The sequence below is a fragment of the Heterodontus francisci genome, chromosome 3 (assembly GCF_036365525.1).
Source record: "Heterodontus francisci isolate sHetFra1 chromosome 3, sHetFra1.hap1, whole genome shotgun sequence".
NCBI lineage: Eukaryota > Metazoa > Chordata > Chondrichthyes > Heterodontiformes > Heterodontidae > Heterodontus > Heterodontus francisci.
In genome coordinates, this window is record NC_090373.1 from 98756743 (window position 1) to 98779139 (window position 22397).

Sequence of the window (22397 nt, forward strand, 5' to 3'; positions counted from 1 at the left end):
GCATACTAATTGTTCAGATCTAGCTATTATAAACTAACAAATGACTTATTATCATAAACTAACATTTAGCTTTATTAGAACCTTTCTTTGTAGTATGATAAAGTGGAAAAACTTAGGAAATAGGGCACAGTATAGACAAGATGTCAAGGCAGAGGGATTCTGGGAGATTATGTCAAGTTTTAAAATGCTTACTTGCAGCAAAAGTGTGAGACCGTGGGAACAGACAGTGAAAACAGCTTCTGCGTAGATTTGTCTCGTAGTGAGATAAGGCATCCTCGAAAAGAAAAAGGATTGAGATAAAAGTAGTCAACACAAAGACCCCTTTTGTGTAATATTTGTGCAAATCCGAAAGGTTAGCAATCGTCACAGAACGATCCTTGGTTGGTTAGGAAAGGCATCCTTTAATACAAGACTAATCACTGATTGGGAGAGGGGGGGTTAACTGTAAAGCTGCCAGGATAAAATGAGTCCTGTCTTGCTACTGTGCGACAGAGAACAACAACAACAAGAGATGAGAAAGAGACCAAAAATTGAAAACCTAAGCTGCAAGAGAAAGAGTCGTGCGCTCTGCCATCCAGTCTCTAATATGAGTAGTATCTGTGTTTGACTGTTAATTACTGCCTGAGTTTGTGACTATGGTTTACCTGAGAACTTAACAAACTTGTCCTTACCTTTATCTCAATAAAGTCGATTCACAACAAGCTGCTGTGCTGCCAAGTCTGTTCCCACTTTAGAAGGGGGTATAAAGCACCCCTATCTTATCAAATCTTACAGAGGCACCGGCGAGAAAACTGCCCAGCTAGAGAAGCGGAAGCTTTCATATGTAAAAAGAGGGAACACTTCCAATTGGTATTCTGCAGAAAGAAACCAGTGCTGCAAAATTTTCCACTTTGGATACTGTTGGGGGAGATAGCTTCTCGGGGGAATGCAGCAAGAGCCAAGCACCACAGGTGGCTCAGCTGCACAGGAGGGGAAGAAAAGGAATGGAAGGGCTATAGTGATCGGGATGCTATCGTAAGGGGTAGGCATAGATAGGCGTTTCTGTGGCCGCAAACGTAGCTCCAGGATGGTATGTTGCCTCCCTGGTGCTAGGGTCAAGGATGTCACGGAGCGGCTGCAGGACATTCTGAAGGGGGAGGTCAGAGTCAGAGGTCGTGGTTCACATTGGTACCAACGATATAGATAGAAAGAGGGATGAGGTCCTGCAAAAAGAATTTAGGGAGCTAGGTAGCAGATTAAAAAGCAGGACCTCAAAGGTTGAAATCGTTGGATTGCTGCCGGTGCCACGTGCTGTTGAGTATAGGAATAAAGGGATAGAGCAGATGAATACGTGGCTGAAGAGATGGTGCAGGAGGGAGGGCTTTAGTTTCCTGGATCACTGGGACTGTTTCTGGCAAAGGTGGGACCTGTACAAGTTGGACGGGTTGCACCTGAACCGGAACAGGACCAACATCCTTGCTGGGAGGTTTGCTAGTGCTGTTGGGGGGTGGCGTTTCAGCTAATTTGGAAGGGGGGGCGGGTGGGAGGTACAGTAAGGGGTGATGCACAGTCAAAAATAGAAAAGAAACAGAGTCAGTCTGGAAGGCAGAGCAAATATCAACCTATTAAGGGACAAGTGAAAAATGCAAGGCTGGATTGCATCTATTTCAATGCAATCAGTCTTACTAGAAAGGCAGATGAATTGAGGGCATTGATTAGCACACGGGATTATGATTTAATTGCTATTACAGAGACATGGTTGAGGGAGGGGCAGGAATGGCAGCTCAATATTCCAGGGTATAGAATCTTCAGACATGACATGGGAGGGGATAAAAGAGGAGGTGGTATTGCACTGCTGATCAAGGAGTCAGTTACTGCAGTAAGGAGGGATGATATCTTAGAAGGTTCCTCAAATGAGGCCATATGGGTAGAACTTAGAAGAAAAAGGGGGCAATCACTTGGCTGGGAGTGTACTACAGGCCTCCAAACAGTCAGGGAGAGATAGAGGAGCAGATATGGAGGCAAATCTCAGAGAGGGGTAAAAATAATAGGGTAATAATGGTAGGGGATTTCAACTTCCCGAACATCAACTGGGTTAGTCTTAGTGCAAAAGGCTTAAGTGGGGGGCAGAATTCTTAAAATGCATACAGGAGAGCTTTTTGAGCCAGTATGTAGAAAGTCCTACAAGAGAAGGGACAGTACTGGACCTAATCCTAGGGAATGAAGCTGGACAAGTGGTAGAAGTGTCAGTGGGGGAGCATTTTGGGGATAGTGACCATAACTCTGTAAGATTTAAAGTAGTTATGGAAAAGGACAAAGACAGACCGGAAATTAAGGTACTGAACTGGGGGAAGGCCGATTTTGGTATGAAAAAACAGGATCTGGCCAAAGTGGACTGGGAGCAGCTACTTGTAGGAAGGTCTACATTAGACCAGTGGGAGTCATTCAAAGAGGAAATTGTGAGAGTTCAGAGCCAACATGTACCCATTAAGGTGAAGGGTAGGACCAACATGTCCAGGGAACCCTGGATGTAAAGGGATATAGAGGATTGGATCAGGGAAATAAAAGGAGGCTTATGGCAGATTCGGAGCACTGAAATCAACGGAGGCACTAGAGGAGTATAGAAAGTGTAGGGGGGGGTACTTAGAAAAGTATTTAGGAGAGCGAAGAGGGAACATGAAAAAAAACTAGCAGGCAGCATAAAGGAAAATTCTAAGGCATTTCATAAGTATATTAAGGGCAAGAGGATAAGCAGGGAAAGAGTAGGGCCCATTAGGGACCAAAGTGGCAATCTGTGTCTGGAGCCAGAGGATATATGTGAGGTTTTGAATGATTACTTTTCATCTGTATTCACTATGGAGAAGGACGAAGTAGGTGTCCAGATCAATGGGGGGGGGGGGGGTGCGGGATTGTGATATTAGCATTGAAAGGGAGGAAGTATTAGCTGTTTCAGCAGGCTTAAAAGTGGATAAATCCCCAGGCCCAGATGAGATGTATCCCAGGCTGTTATGTGAGGCAAGGGAGGAGATAGCAGGGGCTCTGACACAAATTGTCAAATCCTCTCTGGCCACAGGAGAGGTACCAGAGGACGGGAGGACAGCGAATGTGGTACCATTATTCAAGAAGGGTAGCAGGGATAAACCAGGTAATTACAGGCCAGTGAGTCTAACATCAGTGGTTGGGAAACTATTGGAAAAAATTCTGAGTGACAGGATTAATCTCCACTTGGAGAGGCAGGGATTAATCAGGGATAGTCAGCATGCCTTTGTCAGGGGGAGATCATGTCTAACCAGCTTGATTGAATTTTTTGAGGAGGTGACTAGATGTGTAGATGAGGGTAAAGCAGTTCATGTAGTCTACATGGACTTCAGTAAGGCTTTTGATAAGGTCCTGCAAGGGAGATTGGTTAAGAAAGTAAGACCTTATGGGATCCAGGGCAATTTGGCAAATTGGATCCAAAATTGGCTAAGTGCCAGGAGGCAGAGGGTGATGATCGAGTGTTATTTCTGTGAGTGGAAGCCTGTAACCAGTGGAGTACTGCAGGGACTGGTGCTGGGACCCTTGTTTTTTGTAGTATACACTGATGATTTTGACGTAAATATAGGAGGTATGATCAGTAAGTTCAAAGATTACACGAAAACTGGTGGTGTCGTAAATAGTGAGGAGGAAAGCCTTAGATTACAGGATGATATAGTTGGGCTAGTAAGATGGGCAGAGCAATGGCAAATGGAATTTAATCCTGAGAAGTGTGAGGTGATGCATTTTGGGAGGACTAACAAGGCAAGGGAATATACAATGGATGGTAGGACACTAGGAAGTACAGAAGCTCAGAGGGACCTTGGTGTACTTGTTCATAGATCACTGAAGGCAGCAGCACAGGGAGATAAGGTGGTTAGGAAGGCATATGGGATACTTGCATTTATTAGCCGAGGCATAGAATATAAGAGCAGGGAGGTTATGATGGAGCTGTATAAAACGCTATTGAGGCCACAACTGGAGTACTGTGTACAGTTCTGGGCACCACACTATAGGAAGGATGTGATTGCACTGGAGAGGGTGCAGAGGAGATTCACCAGGATGTTGCCTGGGCTGGAGCGTTTCAGCTATGAAGAGAGACTGAAAAGGCTAGGGTTGTTTTCCTTAGAGCAGAGAAGGCTGAGGGGGTACACAAAATTATGAGGGGCAATGATAGATTAGATAGGAAGAAACTTTTTCCCTCAGCAGAGAGGTCAATAACCAGGGGGCATAGATTTAAGGTAAGGGACAGGAGGTTTAGAGGGGATTTGAGGAAAAGATTTTTCACCCAGAGGGTGGTTGGAATCTGGAACACATTACCTGAAGAGGTGGGAGAGGCAGGAACCCTCACAACATTTAAGAAATTAGAGGAGGCGGTGGCGTAGTGGTATTGTCACTGGACGAGTAAACCAGAGACTCAGGGTATTTCTCTGGGGACATGTGTTTGAATCCCACCACAGCAGAAGGTGGAATTTGAATTCAATTAATGAAAAATCTTGAATTAAAAAGCTTGTCTAATGATGGCCATGAAACATTTGTCGATTGTTGTAAAAACCCATCTGGTTCACTAATGTCCTTTAGGGAAGGAAATCTGCTGTCCTTACCTGGTCTGGCCTACATGTGACTCCAGACCCACAGCAATGTGGTTGACTCTTACATGCCCTCTGAAATGGCCTAGCAAGCCACTCAGTTGTACCTAACCGCTACGAAGTCAATAAAATGGAATGAAACTTGACAGACCACCTGGCATTGACCTAGGCATCGGAAACGACTACAGCAAACCCAGCCATTGTCGACCCTGCAAAGTCCTCCTGAATAACATCTGGGAGCTTGTGCCAAAGTTGGGAGAGCTGTCCCACAGACTAGTCAAGCAAAAGCCTGATAGAGTCATACTCACGGAATCATACCTTACAGACAATGTCCCAGACACTGCCATCACCATCCCCGGATATGTCCTGTCCCACCGGCAGGACAGACCCAGCAGAGGTGGCAGCATAGTGGTATACAATAGGGAGGGAGTTGACCTGAGAGTCCTTGACTCCAGACCCCATGAAGTCTCATGGCATCAGGTCAAATGTGGCAAGGAGACCTCCTGCTGATTACCACCTACCACCCTCCCTCAGCTGATGAATCAGAATTCCTCCATGTTGAACACCACTTGGAGGAAGCACTGAGGGTGGCAAGGGCGCAGAATTTACTCTGGGTGGGGGACTTCAATGTCCATCACCAAGAGTGGCTTGGTAGCATCATTACTGACCGAGCTGGCTGAGTCCTAAAGGACATAGCTGCTAGACTGGGTCTGCGGCAGGTGGTGAGGGAACCAACAAGAGGGAAAAACATACTTGACCTCGTGCTCACCAATCTGCCTGCCGTAGATGCATCTGTCCATGACAGTATTGGTAGGAGTGACCACCGCACAGTCCTTGTGGAGACAAAGTCCCGCCTTCACATTGAGGATACCATCCATCGTGTTGTGTGGCACTATCACTGTGCTATATGGGATAGATTTTGAACAGATCCAGCAATGCAAAACTGGGCATCCATGAGGCGCTGTGGGCCATCAGCAGCAGCAGAATTGTACTCAACCACAATGTGACCTCATGGCCCGGCAAGCCCCCCACTCTACCATTACCATCATGCCAGGAGACCAACCCTGGTTCAATGGAAAGTGCAGGAGGGCATGCCAGGAGCAGCAGGCATACCTCAAAATGAGGTGTCAACCTGGTGAAGCTACAACCCAGGACTACTTGCGTGCCAAACTGCGTAAGCAGCATGCGATAGACAGAGCTAAGCGATCCCATAACCAACGGATCAAATCTAATGACCTTCCTTCTATCATAAGGTCAGAAGTGGGGATGTTTGCTGATGATTGCACAATGTTCAGCACCATTCGTGACTCCTCAGATACTGAAGCAGTCCGTGTAGAAATGCAACAAGACCTGGACAATATCCAGGCTTGGGCTGGTAAGTGGCAAGTAACATTCGCGCCACACAACTGCCAGGCAATGACCATCTCCAACAAGAGAGAATCTAACCATCTCCCCTTGACATTCAACGGCATTACCATCGCTGAATCCCACACTATCAACATCCAAGGGGCTACCATTGACCAGAAACTGAACTGGAGTAGCCATATAAATACCGTGGCTACAAGAGCAGGTCAGAGGCTAGGAATCCTGCGTTAAGTAACTCAACTTCTGACTCCCAAAGCCTGTCCACCATCTGCAAGGCACAAGTCAGGAGGGTGATGGAATACTCTCCACTTGCCTGGATGGGTGCAGCTCCAACAACACTCAAGAAGCTCGACACCATACAGGACAAAGCAGCCCGCTTAATTGGCACCCCATTCACAAACATTCACTCCCTCCACCACCAACGCACAATGGCAGCAGTGTGTACCATCTACAAGATGCACTGCAGCAATGCACCAAGGCTCCTCAGACAGCTCCTTCCAAACCTGTGACCTCTACCAACTAGAAGGACAAGGGCAGCAAATGGATGGGAACACCACCACCCGCAAGTTCCTATCCAATTCACACACCATCCTGACTTGGAACTATATCGCCGTTTCTTCACTGTCACTGGATCAAAATCCTGGAACTCCCTTCCTAACAGCACTGTGGGTATACCTGCCTCATGGACTGCAGTGGTTCAAGAAGGCAGCTTACCACCACCTTCTCAAGGGCAATTAGGGATGGGCAATAAATGGTGGCCTAGCCACCGATGCCCACATCCCATGAATGAATTAAAAAAAAAGTATTTAGATGAGCACTTGAAATGCCATAGCCTACAAGTGCTGGAAAATGGGATTAGAATGGGTGGGTGCTTGATGGCCGGCACAGACACAATGGGCCGAAGGGCCTGTTGCTCTGCTGTATGACTCTAAAATTTCAAAGGGAAACCTAAAGAAAATAAAAAGTTAACCAAGTACAGGATGTATAATGTGTTGAATTACCATTTCAAGGAGAAATTCACGGAGCAAGTGAAGATTCCTGGATGGCATTGATTCTTGTAGAAGGCAACAAGACAACATTCAAACTGGACACAGGAGCTGCAGTTTCAGTACTGTCAGACACAGGGCCATGACTGAAGAAGATAAGCCTTAAACCTGCAGGTATAAACTTGTATGGGCCTGGAGGCATTGAGTTGAAGGTAATAGGAGAGTTGAAAATGATTCTGAGTTACCGGCGAAAATAAATTCCTGAGAAATTATGGCCGGAATTTTGCCGATGTTGGCGGCTCAGAGTTTGGGGAAGCAGAAGTGGGTGAACAACTCACCCCCACTCCATGCCTCGCTGACGGCGCTATCGCATGCGAGGCAGCCAATTAGCGGCGTATTCCTGAAAGAAAAGGGCGTGCACGGGCTGGAGGCTGAGCACGGCGGGAGCTGGGCGAAAGCCAGAAGAGGTTGGCTCTGTGAGGCTTACCTGCATCAAGGAGGACGTTGGGAGGAGCAACTGCTGCAAAGGAAAAACAAGAGACTGAGGGTGAAAGGACTGGACGAGGACTTAAAGTGCCCTCCAACCCAAACTGAAAATAAAACAAAACCCCACCAAAACCCGCTTGCAGCAATGGAAGACAGAAGTGGCCGCATGGTCCCCCGCTTCTCAGAGGACTCCGTACATGTCCTCCTCCAGGCGGCTGAGGCAAGGCGGGAGGTCCTCTTCCTATCCGACAGAAGGAGGAGGCCTTCCCAGGTCACTAAGAAGGCGTGGCTGGAGGTAGCGGAGGAGGTCAGCAGCCGCGGAGTAGTTAGGAGGACATGGCTTCAGTGCCTCAAGCAGGTGAATGACCTTCTGTTCTCTGCCATGGTAAGGGGCATTCCACAGTCATCGTCTCTTTTATGTGACATGGGAGGGTCAATGGGTGCTGATGCTGCAAGGTCAAAGCTATCAATGGTCAGGGGTTGGCTGCAGCCATGCCTTGGGCCGTAAATGGGCACATTTGTGATGCACAGTGGTCCAGATGTGTTCCATCCGTGCACTTCACTGGCATTGGTTTGAGACGCAGCATTCAGCCTGAGGGATGAGTGGGTGATCTTTCAAGTAATATGTCTTAATTAATTGCTTTGTGGTCGACACAGGAGAAGACGGTACATAATGCCCGTGAGAGGTCCCGCACCGGTGACGGCGTTGCCAACCTGGCATACTTGAGCAGACTGGAGGATGATGCATTAATGCCAGCAGCGGATGATGGAGGACCCGCTATAGCTGAGGGCGAGGTCAGCGCACCTGGCCAGGACAGTGAGTTCCCATCGTGTGGTCGAGGGGGTGGGGGTGGGTGGGTGTGGTGCGGCGATTGTTTCAGGCACTGAAGGGTGCTCTCAAACTTAAAATCACACAGAAATGCCCACAATGCAGTCTATAACACGTCCTCCAGTCAGGAGTGTTGATCACATCATTCTGATTTTCCCTGCAGGTGAAACACAGCAGCGGCCAGGAAGCATCTCCAGGGCTCATCTGTCCACCTCTGAAGATGAAGAGGGGACCTCAGAGGATGCAGCATCACGTCCTCGCCCCGCACCAAGTGCCAGCTCAGAGACATTCACCTCAGTTAGGATGCATATCTCCTCACAGCCCTCCATTCAGAAAAGTACCCTTCCACTGCTGCCCTCTGTCTTCTATGACCGAGTCACTTCTGTATCCAGAAGATGACCCAATAGATGCTCGAATGGCCACATGACTGCAGTCTATTATGCCCTGGACCATGAGGAACCCAGCAATGGTGCTGAATCCTCGGGTTCTCTCGGCCTGACTGGTGGCATCCGTCTTGAACTTGATGAACTGATTGGCACACCTGAAGATGGCATCAGTCATAACCTTAATGCAGTGATGTGCTGATGCTTGGGAGACTCTGCACATGTCTTCCAATGAAGCCTCGAGCGAGCCTGATGCACAGAAATTCAGTGGTACTGGTACCTTCAGTGCGACTGACATTGGATGGCCACCCACGCAGTTGGAAGTGACCTCTACTGTCAGCATGTCACTCAGAGATGTGACAGTCTTCGACACTGGCACTCTGACAGTTGTAGAAAGCTCAAACGCGGGCGGTAGACCCTGCCTGCTGGGTAGGCTCGTCTCCTGACAGGTGGTTGCACCTGGGCCACTCTGTCACCTTCTCCCCCTGCCCCATTAAAAGGCTGCACTGGGCCAGCAGGTTGCTGGTTCCCCTGGCCAGTTGTCCTCCTGTTCTCCTTGGGGCGTAGTCCTCCTCATTAGATGAGCCGCCTCCAGAGTGCACAATTCCCATTGATGCTGTGTTCCAGAGATGCAATTAGTTCAGGTATTACCAGCCTGCCGTAAAGACAAGCACACACAACCCCCTCCCCTTCACCCAATAAATCAATACTGCTGGGGCCCGACCCAGAGTGACTAACACTCAGATGATCCCTGCTGAACAAGCAGAAACTACCCCAAACTTTAAAGTCATGCAAAGAAATATCAATGAACAAAGAACCAAAACAAAACCTCCAACTCCTTCACAGAGACACTGCCTGCTGCTCTTTTAAAGCTGCCGGGTTCCCGACACGTCCTTCGACAAAATCAGACAGCCGACGTAAAATGGCTGTCAATTGGTTTATTAACAACCTCATGTGGCCTTTAATTAACTCTAAGGTGAGTGGTGCCTCGATCTCGCCTGCCGTCCAACCAGCGTAAAACGGCGTTTAGGCGTCGTGACATAGGGGACCCGACACGACATCATTGCCCGCCATTTTACGCCTCGGAGGACTCCTGTTTTTGCACGGTAAAATTCCGGCCAATATATAATCAAGAATCAGAGTTGTTCACTCCTGAGCAGAAAGGCTTGCATAGACCTAATGCTGCTATATAGAGTAGAAGAGCTTAAAAGTACAGAGGAATAGCCAAGGAATTTCAGGGCTGAATTCCCTAAATTATTCAAAGGATTGGGAAAATTAGCAACAGCTTACCACAGTACTTTAAGAAAGAATGCAGAACCATTGTGTTTATATACACCGTGAAAAGTTCCACATCCACTCCTAGAGAAAGTTAAGAAAGAAACTGAGTTCATTACCAAACGGGGAGCCATTTCACCTGTTAGAAACCCTACAGGATGGTGCTCAGGTATGGTTTCAGTGAAGGAACCGAATGGGTCCATTCAAATTCACGACTGAATAAGGCAATGGAAAGAGAAATACATCCAATGTCATCAGTGGATGAGAGTTTATCAAAGCTAGGGAAGAGCTCAATTTTCACTAAATTGCACGCTAACAGCGGATTTTGGCAATTACCATTGGATGACGAGTCTAAATTCTCGAGGACTTTTATAACACAATTTGGGAGATTCTGTTCTAATAGATTACCATTCAGAATTACGTCAGCACCAGAGATCTTACAAAGGACGATGTCAAGATTCCTGGAAGGATTAGATGGGATCATCTGCCACATGGACACATGTTGATCCACGGTGCCAATCAGCAAGAACACGACCCAAGAGTGCGAGCAGTGTTGCAGAGATTGGAGGAAGCATGTCTAATGTTGAATGAGAAATGTGTCTTTACACAGCAAATGGTGAGATTTCTAGGTCATATTTTATTGATGGGTCAGGCATCAGAGCGGATCCTTAAAAGACGAAAATCATAAAAGACTTTTCAGAGCCCAAATAAATTACAGAGTTGCAAAGGTTTATGGGTATGGTCAATCAGGTGGGGAAATTTCTACCGAATTTAACCATGATAAATGAGCCCTGACGACAGTTGATAAAGAATGACAATGTCTGGTGTTGGAGAGAAGCCCAACAAGAAGCCTTTGAGAAAATCAAGAATATGCTAGTTTCTTCAGAAGTATTAGCACATTACGATCCAAAGTTATCAACCATCATAGCAGCGGATGCATCAGCAACAGCACTAGGTGCAGTCTTATTTCAGGTGCAGTGAGCTGGGAAACGCAGACCTGTATATTTTGCATCTTGTTCATTAGAAGAAGCAGAGTGAGTGGTACGTCTCTACCAGTTTAATATTCAGGTGATGGCCTTGATGCCTTGCTAATGGGAGCAGGATAGGTAGTTCACTCAAATTCTCCAGGTCATTGTTCTTGATAGGTTTGTGCGGACAATCCGTCTCCACCTCAGTGCATTGGATTGTGGAGTGCAGTGATGCATATTGGGGTGGCCAACTTTAGCTGCTAGTATAAAGTCACCTTTTATCGGTTTCTCTTTTTAAAATAATTTAATTGAGGTTTCCAACTAGTGGATTAAAAATCATCATTCGACACAGCACGTTTTCATGACAAAGTATTTTCTCTAACAACAGCAACTTTACATGCTACAGCTCAGAAATTGAGTCCAATCAGGAATGCTCAAAACGATGAAGTATGTGCAGCAATTAGAGAATATTGTGTGCATGAATGGCCAGCGTACATGCCACATAACCCAGTGTTAAGGCAATATTATCAACAAAGGGGTAATCTGAGCATTGTTAGCGATTTATTGATCTACGATGAGAGATTAGTTATCCCTAGGATACTAAGATTAGAGATCTTGGAAAGATTACACCAAGGACATTTGGGAATAACAAATTGCAGAGCCAGGGCAGGACAGTCAGTATGGTGGCCTGGTATATCGAAAGAAATTGAAGAGATAATATCAAGGTGTATCACATGTGCTATCAATCGTCATGAGATGAATCGTCATGCCATCATCTTTTCCGTCTAGACCATGGGAGCGTCTAGGTATGGATCTTTTCTTGCATAAAAATAAGCTATTGTTAATTGTTGTTGATTACTATTTGAGGTGGGTTGAAGTAAAGCAGTTTTACTGCTTCAGAGTTCAGAAGCTATAAACACATCCTTGAGAGAAATCTTTGCTACACACACAGAATTCCAGATATTGTGATATCTGACAATGAGCCACAATTTGCAAATGAATGCTTCAGAGGGTTTAGAGAAGCATATGGTTTTATTCACATCACTAGTTTACTGAGGTACCCTCAGGCTAATGGCAAAGCAGAGAGATGTGTAAGGACTGTGAAAGCATTGTTAAAAAGGCATGAAGATCTTCAATTAGCACTTCTAAGTTATCAATCAACACCACTTTAGCCCCATGCAAATTGTTAATGGGAAGAAGGTTGAAGATTCAATTTCCTATACACCCAAGAACACTCAAGCTACAAGTGAATGCAGAAGATTTGGGAAAAGTGAGGGAGTGAGAGGATGGAGAAAGATCTAATCAATCAGAGAATTATGACAGATATCACAGAACCAAAAACTTGACAGATATACAACCTGGAGAATCATTTTGGGTTAGATGTCAGAGAAGGTATGGAGAAGTGATAGAACAATCACCATATCCATGATCATACATTGTCCAAACTGACCAAGGAATGATAAAAAGAAACAGAAGGTTATTGGTTATGATATCAAAAATGCAGCAAATACAAGAGGACCAATTATCTCAAGAGGTTAATGAACCGATAATGCTACAATCAGCCATCAACCCAGAGGACAACCCGAGTGAAGAACATGCATCATCAAATAGTTCTTCTAAGTTCAAAAGAATGAGAGGGAAGAACTAGAAGACTCAAAATCCCAAACAACTTCCAAAGAAAGAAGAAAGCATTATGGCAGATTCGTAAAAATGCCACAGCAGTTAACAATCTGAAAGGAGAAGTCAAAGACTTGGGGAAGATGTAGTATAATGTAATATAGGTTTTTTTATTCATTTGGGGGATGTGGGCGTCGCTGGTAGGCCAGCATTTATTGCCCATCCTTAATTGCCCTTGAGAAGTCCGTGGTGAGATGTTACTGGGTAGAATATGTAAATAGTCTGTGAGTGTCATCACAGGAAGTAATGTAACTGAACTTGTACAGAACCTGGTGTAGAGTGTAAGTGGAAGCCATAGATGCAAGACGCGTGTAAATAAACCCCTGTTCCTGTAACAGTCAGTCTCTCAGATATTCTGTACTAAGCCTTAATAGCATCAGAATATTGCATTAACCAGAAATTAACAGTTATATAGCCTTATTTGGGAAATAGAAGGGTAACACTCCATACATTAAAAAACTAGTTATGCAGCTTAGAAACAGTATAAATATTGGAACCACACAGTGGATCTTTAGATTCGTTGGATTCAGTCCAGCGTTTCTCACTGTAAAGATTCTGCTACTCTGCAGTGGTAACGATAATTCTCCACTTGATTGAGATCGAGGTATCTCACTAAACTCTGTAGCTTTCTACTCAGGGATTTAAGGTAAATGCTGCTTTAAATATTGATGGATATCTCAAATATTTTACTGTAACAATAGTTAGACTTAAAACTTGGATTCTCTACTAGAAATAAGATCATACTTTCTTTTCTAAGAATTATTAATGTTACGATTGACTTACCATCAAATATGAATTGCATGTTTGGTCTTTAACAAACTTTCATACAATTTAGAAAATATATTGTCTCATATAGTCTTCTGAATCGCAAACTTGAGAACCCGTCTCTGTACACTCTTTAGTGGGGAATTACATTATTAAGGAGAGATGCTCAAACCGTTATAATATCTGGGTTGTTATAATCTTGCTAAAACTTGTTATAAATGCTATCTGGGAGATGGTAATGTTCTCAGCTGTTTCTTTTCCTTTGGGGAGAGTTAGATCAGTTCTTCAGACCCATTCAAGTGTCTGTGAAATCTGTCTTTCTCAACCTTAAGTGAGAGCGATCATCTGGGGAGCATGCCTGATCTGGGTTAGTCCCAAAAAGGGGATAGGATTATAGTCGACTTCAAGGATAGGACACTCTCTTTGATAATGCAGTAATCTGAGTAAATTTTACAGTTGCAGTAACTCAAGTAGTTTTAGAAATGCAGTAGTTTGAGTGATTCCAAAATGGAAACTGTATGTTTGAATAGACCCCTCTGACCAAAACGGGATGGTGGTCTCAAGGAAGTGCTTGCAATCAAAGAGTAACTGAAACTTGTGAGCCACATCAGCAATTGCTTTCGACTGTAAAAGATTGATGAACTAAGCTAATGAATGGAACAACGGCTGACTGTTGGTCCAACCAAAGAGGGGCAGAAAAACAGGATACCTCTGCAAGATGTGTCAGATGTCCAGTACTTTGAGGTATAAAGAGAGGATTTTAACCAACAGTATAAAGTAGAAGACAGGGAGAAGACAGGACAACCTTTATGGGTGGATGTAATGCTGGCAGGAGCTAAAGAAGCTAACAAGAAGGAGACAGCGCACGCTACTCTGGACAGTTATCGAACAGATGATAGATGATCTGTTTGGAACTGTAAATTACTGCCTAGATACTGTAATGGGCTGATTTCTGCCAATAAAAGGTTTGCTGTAACCGATCGCTATCAAGTTCAAATCCTTTGAATTCTGACAAGTATCAGACCAAACACCCCAGATTAAGCGTAGCATGGTGTCCTGTGGGCTGAAGTCAACTATGAAATACTGAAACCATCCAAATTTACCTAAGGCACAACACTCACAGGAAAAGGGAATTTTCATCCCATTAGTCTGGATAAATTCTTACCGAGGCTCCAGAGCTAAACAAATCAAAACAAGGAATGCTGGAAATACTCAGCAGGTCTGGCAGCATCTGTGAAAAGAGAAGCACAGTTAAAGAATCGGGTCAGTGACCCTTCTTCGGAACTGACAAATAATAGAAAAGTCACAGGTTATAAGCAATGAGATGGGGGTGGGGCAAGAGATAACAAAGGAGGTCCAGATTGGACCAGGCCACATAGCTGACCAAAAGGTCATGGAGCAAAGGCAAACAATATGTTAATGGTATGTTGAAAGACAAAGCATTAGTACAGATTAGGTGTTAATGCACTGAATATTGAACAGCAGCAAGTGCAAACCTGAAAAAAAAACAGTGGGTAAGCAAACTGAACAAACTAAGATGAAATGAAATAAATGCAAAAAAAAGATTTAAACAATGTAAAAAAGATTGTAAAAAAAAGAGAAAAAACAACTAAAAATGAAAGTAAAATGGGGGGCTGTTATGCTCTGAAATTATTGAACTCAATGTTCAGTCCAGCAGGCTGTAGTGTGCTTAATCGGTAGATGAGATGCTGTTCCTCGAGCTTGCGTTGATGTTCACTGGAACACTGCAGCAATCCCAGGACAGAGATGTGAGCATGAGAGCAGGGGGGAGTGTTGAAATGGCAAGCAACCGGAAGCTCAGGGTCCTGCTTGCGGACTGAGCGGAGATGTTCCGCAAAGCGGTCACCCAGTCTGCGCTTGGTCTCCCCAATGTAGAGGAGACCACACTGTGAGCAGCGAATACAGTATACTACATTGAAAGAAGTACAAGTAAATCGCTGCTTCACCTGAAAGGAGTGTTTGGGGCCTGGGATTGTGAGGAGAGAGGAGGTAAATGGGCAGGTATTACACCTCCTGCGATTGCAGGGGAAGGTGCCATGGGACGGGGACGAGGTGGTGGGGGTAATGGAGGAGTGGACCAGGGTATCGTGGAGGGAACGATCCCTTCGGAATGCTGACAGGGGAAGGGAGGGGAAGATGCGACAGTTAGTGGCATCGCGCTGGAGGTGGCGGAAATGGCGGAGGATGATCCTTTGGATATGGAGGCTAATGGGGTGGAAAGTGAGGACAAGGGGAACCCTGTCACGGTTCTGGGTGGGAGGGGAAGGGGTGAGGGTAGAGGTGTGGGGAATGGGCCGGACATGGTTGAGGGCCCTGTCAACCACAGTGGGGGGAAATCCTCGGCTGAGGAAAAAGGTCATATCAGAAGCACCGTCATGGAAGGCAGCATCATCAGAGCAGATGCGTCGGAGACGGAGAAACTGGGAGAATGGAATGGAGTCCTTACAGGAGGTAGGGTGTGAAGAAGTGTAGTCGAGGTAGCTGTGTGAGTCGGTGGGCTTATAATGGATATTAGTAGACAACCTATCCCCAGAGATGGAGACAGAGAAGTCGAGGAAGGGAAGGGAAGTGTCAGAGATGGACCATGTAAAGGTGAGAGAAGGGTGGAAATTGCCCCAAACACTCCTTTCAGGTGAAGCAGCGATTTACTTGTACTTCTTTCAATGTAGTATACTGTATTCGCTGCTAATAGTGTGGTCTCCTCTACATTGGGGAGACCAAGCGCAGACTGGGTGACCGCTTTGCGGAACATCTCTGCTCAGTCCGCAAGCAGGACCCTGAGCTTCCGGTTGCTTGCCATTTCAACACTCCCCCCTGCTCTCATGCTCACATCTCTGTCCTGGGATTGCTGCAGTGTTCCAGTGAACATCAACGCAAGCTCGAGGAACAGCATCTCATTTACCGATTAGGCACACTACAGCCTGCCGGACTGAACATTGAGTTCAATAATTTCAGAGCATAACAGCCCCCCATTTTACTTTCATTTTTAGTTGTTTTTTCTTTTTTTTTACAATCTTTTTTACAATCTTTTTTTTTGCATTTATTTCATTTCATCTTAGTTTGTTCAGTTTGCTTACCCACTGTTTTTTTTTCAGGTTTGCACTTGCTGCTGTTCAATATTCAGTGCATTACACCTAATCTGTACTAATGCTTTGTCTTTCAACATACCATTAACATATTGTTTGCCTTTGCTCCATGACCTTTTGGTCAGCTATGTGGCCTGGTCCAATCTACATCTCCTTTGTTATCTCTTGCCCCACCCCCACCTCACTTGCTTATAACCTGTGACTTTTCTATTATTTGTCAGTTCAGAAGAAGGGTCACTGACCCGAAACGTTAACTGTGCTTCTCTTTTCACAGATGCTGCCAGACCTGCTGAGTATTTCCAGCATTTCTTGTTTTCATTTCAGATTTCCAGCATCCGCAGTATTTTGCTTTTATTCCAGAGCTAAACAGTCAGCGTATCAGCCTGCCACATAACCCAATGCCCCATCAGCTGTATTTTTTTATCTACAGTTTTATATCAGTCTCATTTTTCAGCTCCATTGCCAGAAGAATGAATTTCTGAAAATAGCAGTTTAAAAATGCCACCTGACCTTAGCAATTCCACTGAAAGTAGCCTTCATCCATAAACAAATGGTAAAATAAAAAGGAAAACAAAATAAAAACTGTAAAGGCAACAGCAGATCAGTCAGCATCTGTAAAAAGAACACAGCTTCTGATAAAGGGTATATATATCCAAAATGCCATAACCTGTCTTTTGTGTTTCTAGATGCTGAGTGACCAGCTCTGCATTTACAGCATTGTTTTGATTGGTACTTTTTGTACTTTATAACTTTTTACTATCGATATTTAACACACAATGAATGTACACAGACACTGCAGTCCTAATTTAGATCAATGTTTCCTCTAATTTCCCATCACTGTGTGTAGCCCATTTGTTTCACTGCAAAGTCCCTTTCAGATTGCTGCTTGGCCGCGCATGCGTGCATGTTAAAGGCACCGCTGTTTGTGTGCAGCCTATCTGTCCCCTGCGTGGCACATTCCCGATTTCTGTGTGGTCGCACACACGTGCAGCTTAGAAGGAGCACTGGTTCATCGAGAATCATTTTCATACCATTCCTCATATGTAAATCTTCAGCTATCCAGATCTGATCTGATTTGTACTAAGTTCTAATTATACAAAACAGAAGTATTAGATACAATACTCACTGGCTGTCCTCCCCACCAAATTGGGTTGTTTTTCTCATCACCAGACAGTGAGAAGGACATGTCTAATTTATAATCATACATGTTATTGTCGACGATACCATGTGTTTCGGAGTACAGTCCCTAAAAATAAAAGTACATCGTATTTAACTTCAGATTAATTGAATTCATCACTTACTTTTAGTATTGCTACTTTATCCTGACAACAAAGAGTAATTAGACAGAAAAATTAGATAATATCAGCTAGATAATCAGATGGGGGTGAGAATTTACTTAATTGTTGAAATCAGTCAAATCCGAGGCTCAAAATACAGGTGGGTTCAAATGCAATCTGGCCTGAGGGTGAAGACAATATTTTCAGCAGGTGCCCGCCACACTAGGTTGCAACTTGGGAACATGCTTGGGCAATGGGAGAAAGATGTAGTATTTAAAAGGTGTAACGGTGAGCCGCCAGCAGACCCAGTTTCAAATGCTATTGATAACTGTTGATCAGCTCCCTTTCTAAGAGGGATGTTTAAATATTGTGCTCCCAATATTTTCAGCAGTCTTTCAGGCCAGGATTTTGGTCTGGAGACCCCGGTGCAGCCCACTTGCATAAATACACGGACCTGATGCCAGTACCTTGCTGGCTTCCAGATCACTTGGTGCAAAGCAGGTGGGAGCAGTGGCAATTCCACTGGGGAAAGCCATTCTGCTATCTCGAAATCCATCTAATATTATGGGCTTGTTACCCAGGCTCCAGGGAAGAAGCGCTTCAGTGTTTCTTCAGAGCCAAGATCCAGTGTTTCCACATCTGGACTGATTTTCCAACCCCACCACTCGGCTTCTTCCTCCCCAATTTTGTATTGCACCCTCAGCCCCAAGAAAATTTTGGGTCTAGGTAAATGACAATCTATCAGGGAGTAGACATTCTCCCTCATTTTTGAGGGTACATTTTACAAAAATACAGTCCCAGTGGGGAGTCTTGCCCACCTAGAGAGAATATGGGGAAATCACACTGAGTATTGCCATGATTTCACCAAATACAATCATGGTGTGCAAGGATCCACGCCAAAGTTCATATTCATAAAGCTGATCCTTAACAGTAATAGTATTTCCCTACTCCAGCAACTTCTAAATCTGAGGTGTTTTACATTGAATGTAAAGGAAGGTTAACAGCCATTTTGTATATTGCAATGAACATTTTCAAGAATGTGCCATGATGGAAATCTATCAGCATCTGTGTATAAAAGAGGTTTGCTTCTAGCTTTACTTCATATACCACACTTATTCATAGATGCAAAACAACCTTTAAAAAAGTATATTAAAAAAGCGAATTTGTCATTCCCTGCTGCTGTTCTGCTATTGGGATGATAAAAATTCTTCAGAGTCATTGTGGGAATGCAGTAACTTCCACAGAGGCACTGCCCAGTTCTCCATGGTACTCTTGCATACTGTAGTATCTGTTTGTAATTTTTATTATCCAAGCCAACCTGGACCAGCTGTGAAATCCAATTGAAAATATTAGAATTCCACAAAAATTTATCTGCTGGAAAGAGAGGGGTGTGTATTTAAACACAGGTGACAGCTTTTGCATCCCGAATATTTACAGTATCTGCAGAATTGATTTCAGTCTTTGATGACAGCAGACTGTAGAGTCCATGGACTAACTGGCTTGATACCATGCCTTTATGATAGTCCTTGTCCTTTCATTTCCAAAGCAGCACGTTCTCCAGAATGTTAATGGAAAGTCACTGGGGCTTAAAAACAAAACTTACCGTGACAATAGTGTAGTGGTTAGGAAACGTTTTGGTGGGGTACATCGCTCTCAGGTACTGGGAATGTGTTCCACAGGTCTCTGGAATAATGACATTATGTTTAATTCTATTTCTAAAAGGTCAAATCAAATTTCATGTCACTTCAGTTGTAGTCTCACAATGCCATGTCACTGTATTTTGAGTAACATGGTACAAAATCAATGTACTTGAGTTAGATATTACAGAAATGCTATCGTCTGAAGGGCATTTGCCCTATAATTATAGTTTGGCTGCAGTTATCATACCAATGCAACCTAAATCTGCAATCCGAGACTGATCTGACACCGCAACAAAGCAAAGTGAGTCTCCTTGAGATCAAAAATCCTTTTGTGCTGACATTAAACTAAGGGTGTAAATGCACTGAATGTATATGATGCAGAATTACTGCAGTTTGACTCACATTTGGAACATGATTTCATTCCTAGCAAGCCAACCTGAACCAGCTGTGAAATCCAATCAAAAATGTTAGAAATACCTTAAAATCTTTAAGCAGGGAAGAGATAAATCCAGGAAAAATATATTTATTGAAATGTGGTGAAATCTGGGACTTATTACTCAGCTTGATATTTCCAAATGAATCCTCAGTCCTAATTATAGATTAATTCTGAGGGAATGTATGCAAAAAAAAAGTCAGCTCCATATTTTCTGGCAAAAGCCATTTTCAAATGTGTCAAACAATCAGAAGATAGGGCAGATGTGTCCCTTTCATGTTTGGGTATATTGAATTGCCTGTCCAGAGTGCAATGCAGAAAGTCAGCCAGGGAGCTTTGTGTGCCCGTTAGTGACCCTGTGTGCTTTTCTGTCCATTATTTTAAATGGGTGGGAAATCAGGCTGGCTCCATTACAGGTGTGCAATTCTCCCCGGTGAGCCTTTACACTCAAGTGCTAAAAGAGCAAAATCTGTCCTTCATTTTTATAGTCCTTAATTTCAGTGAAGCTGATTTTTTTTTTAAACTTTGCAGCAAAATTTCCAAGTTGTTTGAAGAAGATTAAACAAGATTGCATTCTTCTTTAAACATGATTCTGGTCAGTCAGTCAGTCCCTGATCTTTACTATCAGCAGCAATATTCTTGTGGACTGAAATTTTGGGATCCCGTTCCACCAATGGAAGTGCTGCAAAATGAAACTCCAGTCCACCCGCTGCAGCAAAGGATGCAGACTCCCTCCCAGATTGGGGGAATGGGATCATTAGCATAGTGAGGGTGGGCGCCTGCCCGGATATGCTGGTGAAAGGTTGAACAGCTCATGTGCCCCTGCCAATATGCGGTTCCGAGGTCCTTCCTAGATTGAAGATCAAGTTAGGAAATGTTTCTTCACCTCCTAAGGGAAGCACGTGTCTTTCAAATAAAGATAAGCAAGCTCTTCTGGGTCAATTGCAATATTCCTGACTATTTCTGGGGCCTTTCCAAGAGCCTCAATGGAACTCAGGGACTAACTCTCCATTTAGGGCATTTAAGGGTGTAATGGGCCTAATTTCCAAGACAGCCCAGGAGCTCCCCAAGATACAATCCCCTGACATGGGATGTGGGGAATGTGGACATGCCCAATCCCCACCAGAATTTAGGGCATTTCTTATACAAGACAGAATCCTAGCAACAAGTGCCTGATTTTAACTCTGTGTAAGTGTTTTGAATGAGTTAAAATCAGGCCCAGGTATCAACACAAACTCCAGTCACTACTCCCACCACTTCAGTGGGTGACAAACCACTTGCCACGTTTGCTCTTCTGGTATCTCAGGCTGTTGATATTTAGTTAATTGTAAGATTATAAATATACCGTCCCCACTTAGGTTTTGATATAACCCCTTGTAAATATTAATAACAGCACCATCGTGCATCCTCTGGCGGAGAGAAATAAAGGAACAGATAAGGTAACAGACACAGTGGACAGGACTTTTAGCCCCAGTGGGGGCAAGCACGGAGGTGAGTGGGTGTGAAAATTCGCAATGCCGCCAGTGTGCTGGTTTGCCAGTTTCATCCCACCCTCGGTGGTGGGAACGGAAACAGCAGAGCTATATGCCCGCAAGCGGTGAGTAGGCACTTAATGATAGTTGAAGGCCAATTAAGGCCTATTGTCAGAGGGCGTCTGGAATTTTCCGGTTAGTCTGGGAGCCCCAGGCCAGCTGCCTTGAGGCGGCCTCCCAGTGGCAGACTGGAGTGGGGGGGTGGTGGAGGAGGCAGTGGTCCAGGCAGGCTCTGAGACCCTCCCCGCCTTCCTGGTCTCAGCTGTGGCCCTCTCTCTCACCTGAAAAGGCAAGCTTCTGCTTCTTCAGTGCTGCAGGGCCTCCTATTGACCCTCCAACTTTGAGATCCTGCCCATCGTCCTTAATTGGACAGCGAGTCCACACTCTAGTCACATTAATTGGCCGACAGTGTGGGCTTCTGACACCCATTTGACCCTGATGTTTATTTATTTAGAGATACAGCACTGAAACAGGCCCTTCAGCCCACCAAGTCTGTGCTGACCATCAACCATCCATTGATACTAATCCGACATTAATCCCATATTCCTACCACATCCTCACCTTCCCTCAATTCCCCTACCACCTACCTATACTAGGGGCAATTTACAATGGCCAATTTACCTATCAACCTGCAAGTCTTTGGCTACGGGAGGAACCCGAGCACCCGGCAAAAGCCCACACGGTCACAGGGAGAACTTGCAAACTCCGCACAGGCACAACCTAGAATCGAACCCAGGTTGCTGGAGCTATGAGGCTGCAAAGCTAACCACTGCACCGCCCCAACCACTGCGCCACTGTGGGGTTCCAAAGCCTGTAAGGACAATCCTGTCCAGAGTCATGGAGAAAGAGATTGAGCTAGATGTTTGTAAGATGATTGAGCTTTCAGGAAGATTTTAAAAGTGGAAAGGGAGGAAGAGAGCTTTCTATGTTTTGGACCCGTTGGAGTTTATGGAGGATGGAAGATTGGAAGTGAGTGATGAGAAGGTTCATGAAGTGCACTTTGGGGACACCTGCTGGTAGGAACTTGCACTGTTGAAAAGTAGTAGTCTCAGAAACTGTACATAGAAGCTGTGGGAATCTGTGCAAAGTGG

General features: G+C 44.7%; 1 protein-coding gene across 2 annotated transcripts in view; it reads right to left on the reverse strand.

Moving 5' to 3' along the window:
* LOC137358745 (ectonucleotide pyrophosphatase/phosphodiesterase family member 3-like) overlaps window positions 1–22397 on the reverse strand; it is a 164303-nt gene that overhangs the window by 102405 nt on the left and 39501 nt on the right. For both annotated transcript variants that reach the window (XM_068025043.1, XM_068025044.1), the window contains 2 exons: window positions 19305–19384; window positions 17551–17670 (listed from right to left, as the gene is read on the reverse strand). In XM_068025043.1, the coding sequence (XP_067881144.1) occupies window positions 17551–17670; window positions 19305–19384 (200 nt within the window). The remainder of the gene's footprint in view (window positions 1–17550; window positions 17671–19304; window positions 19385–22397) is intronic.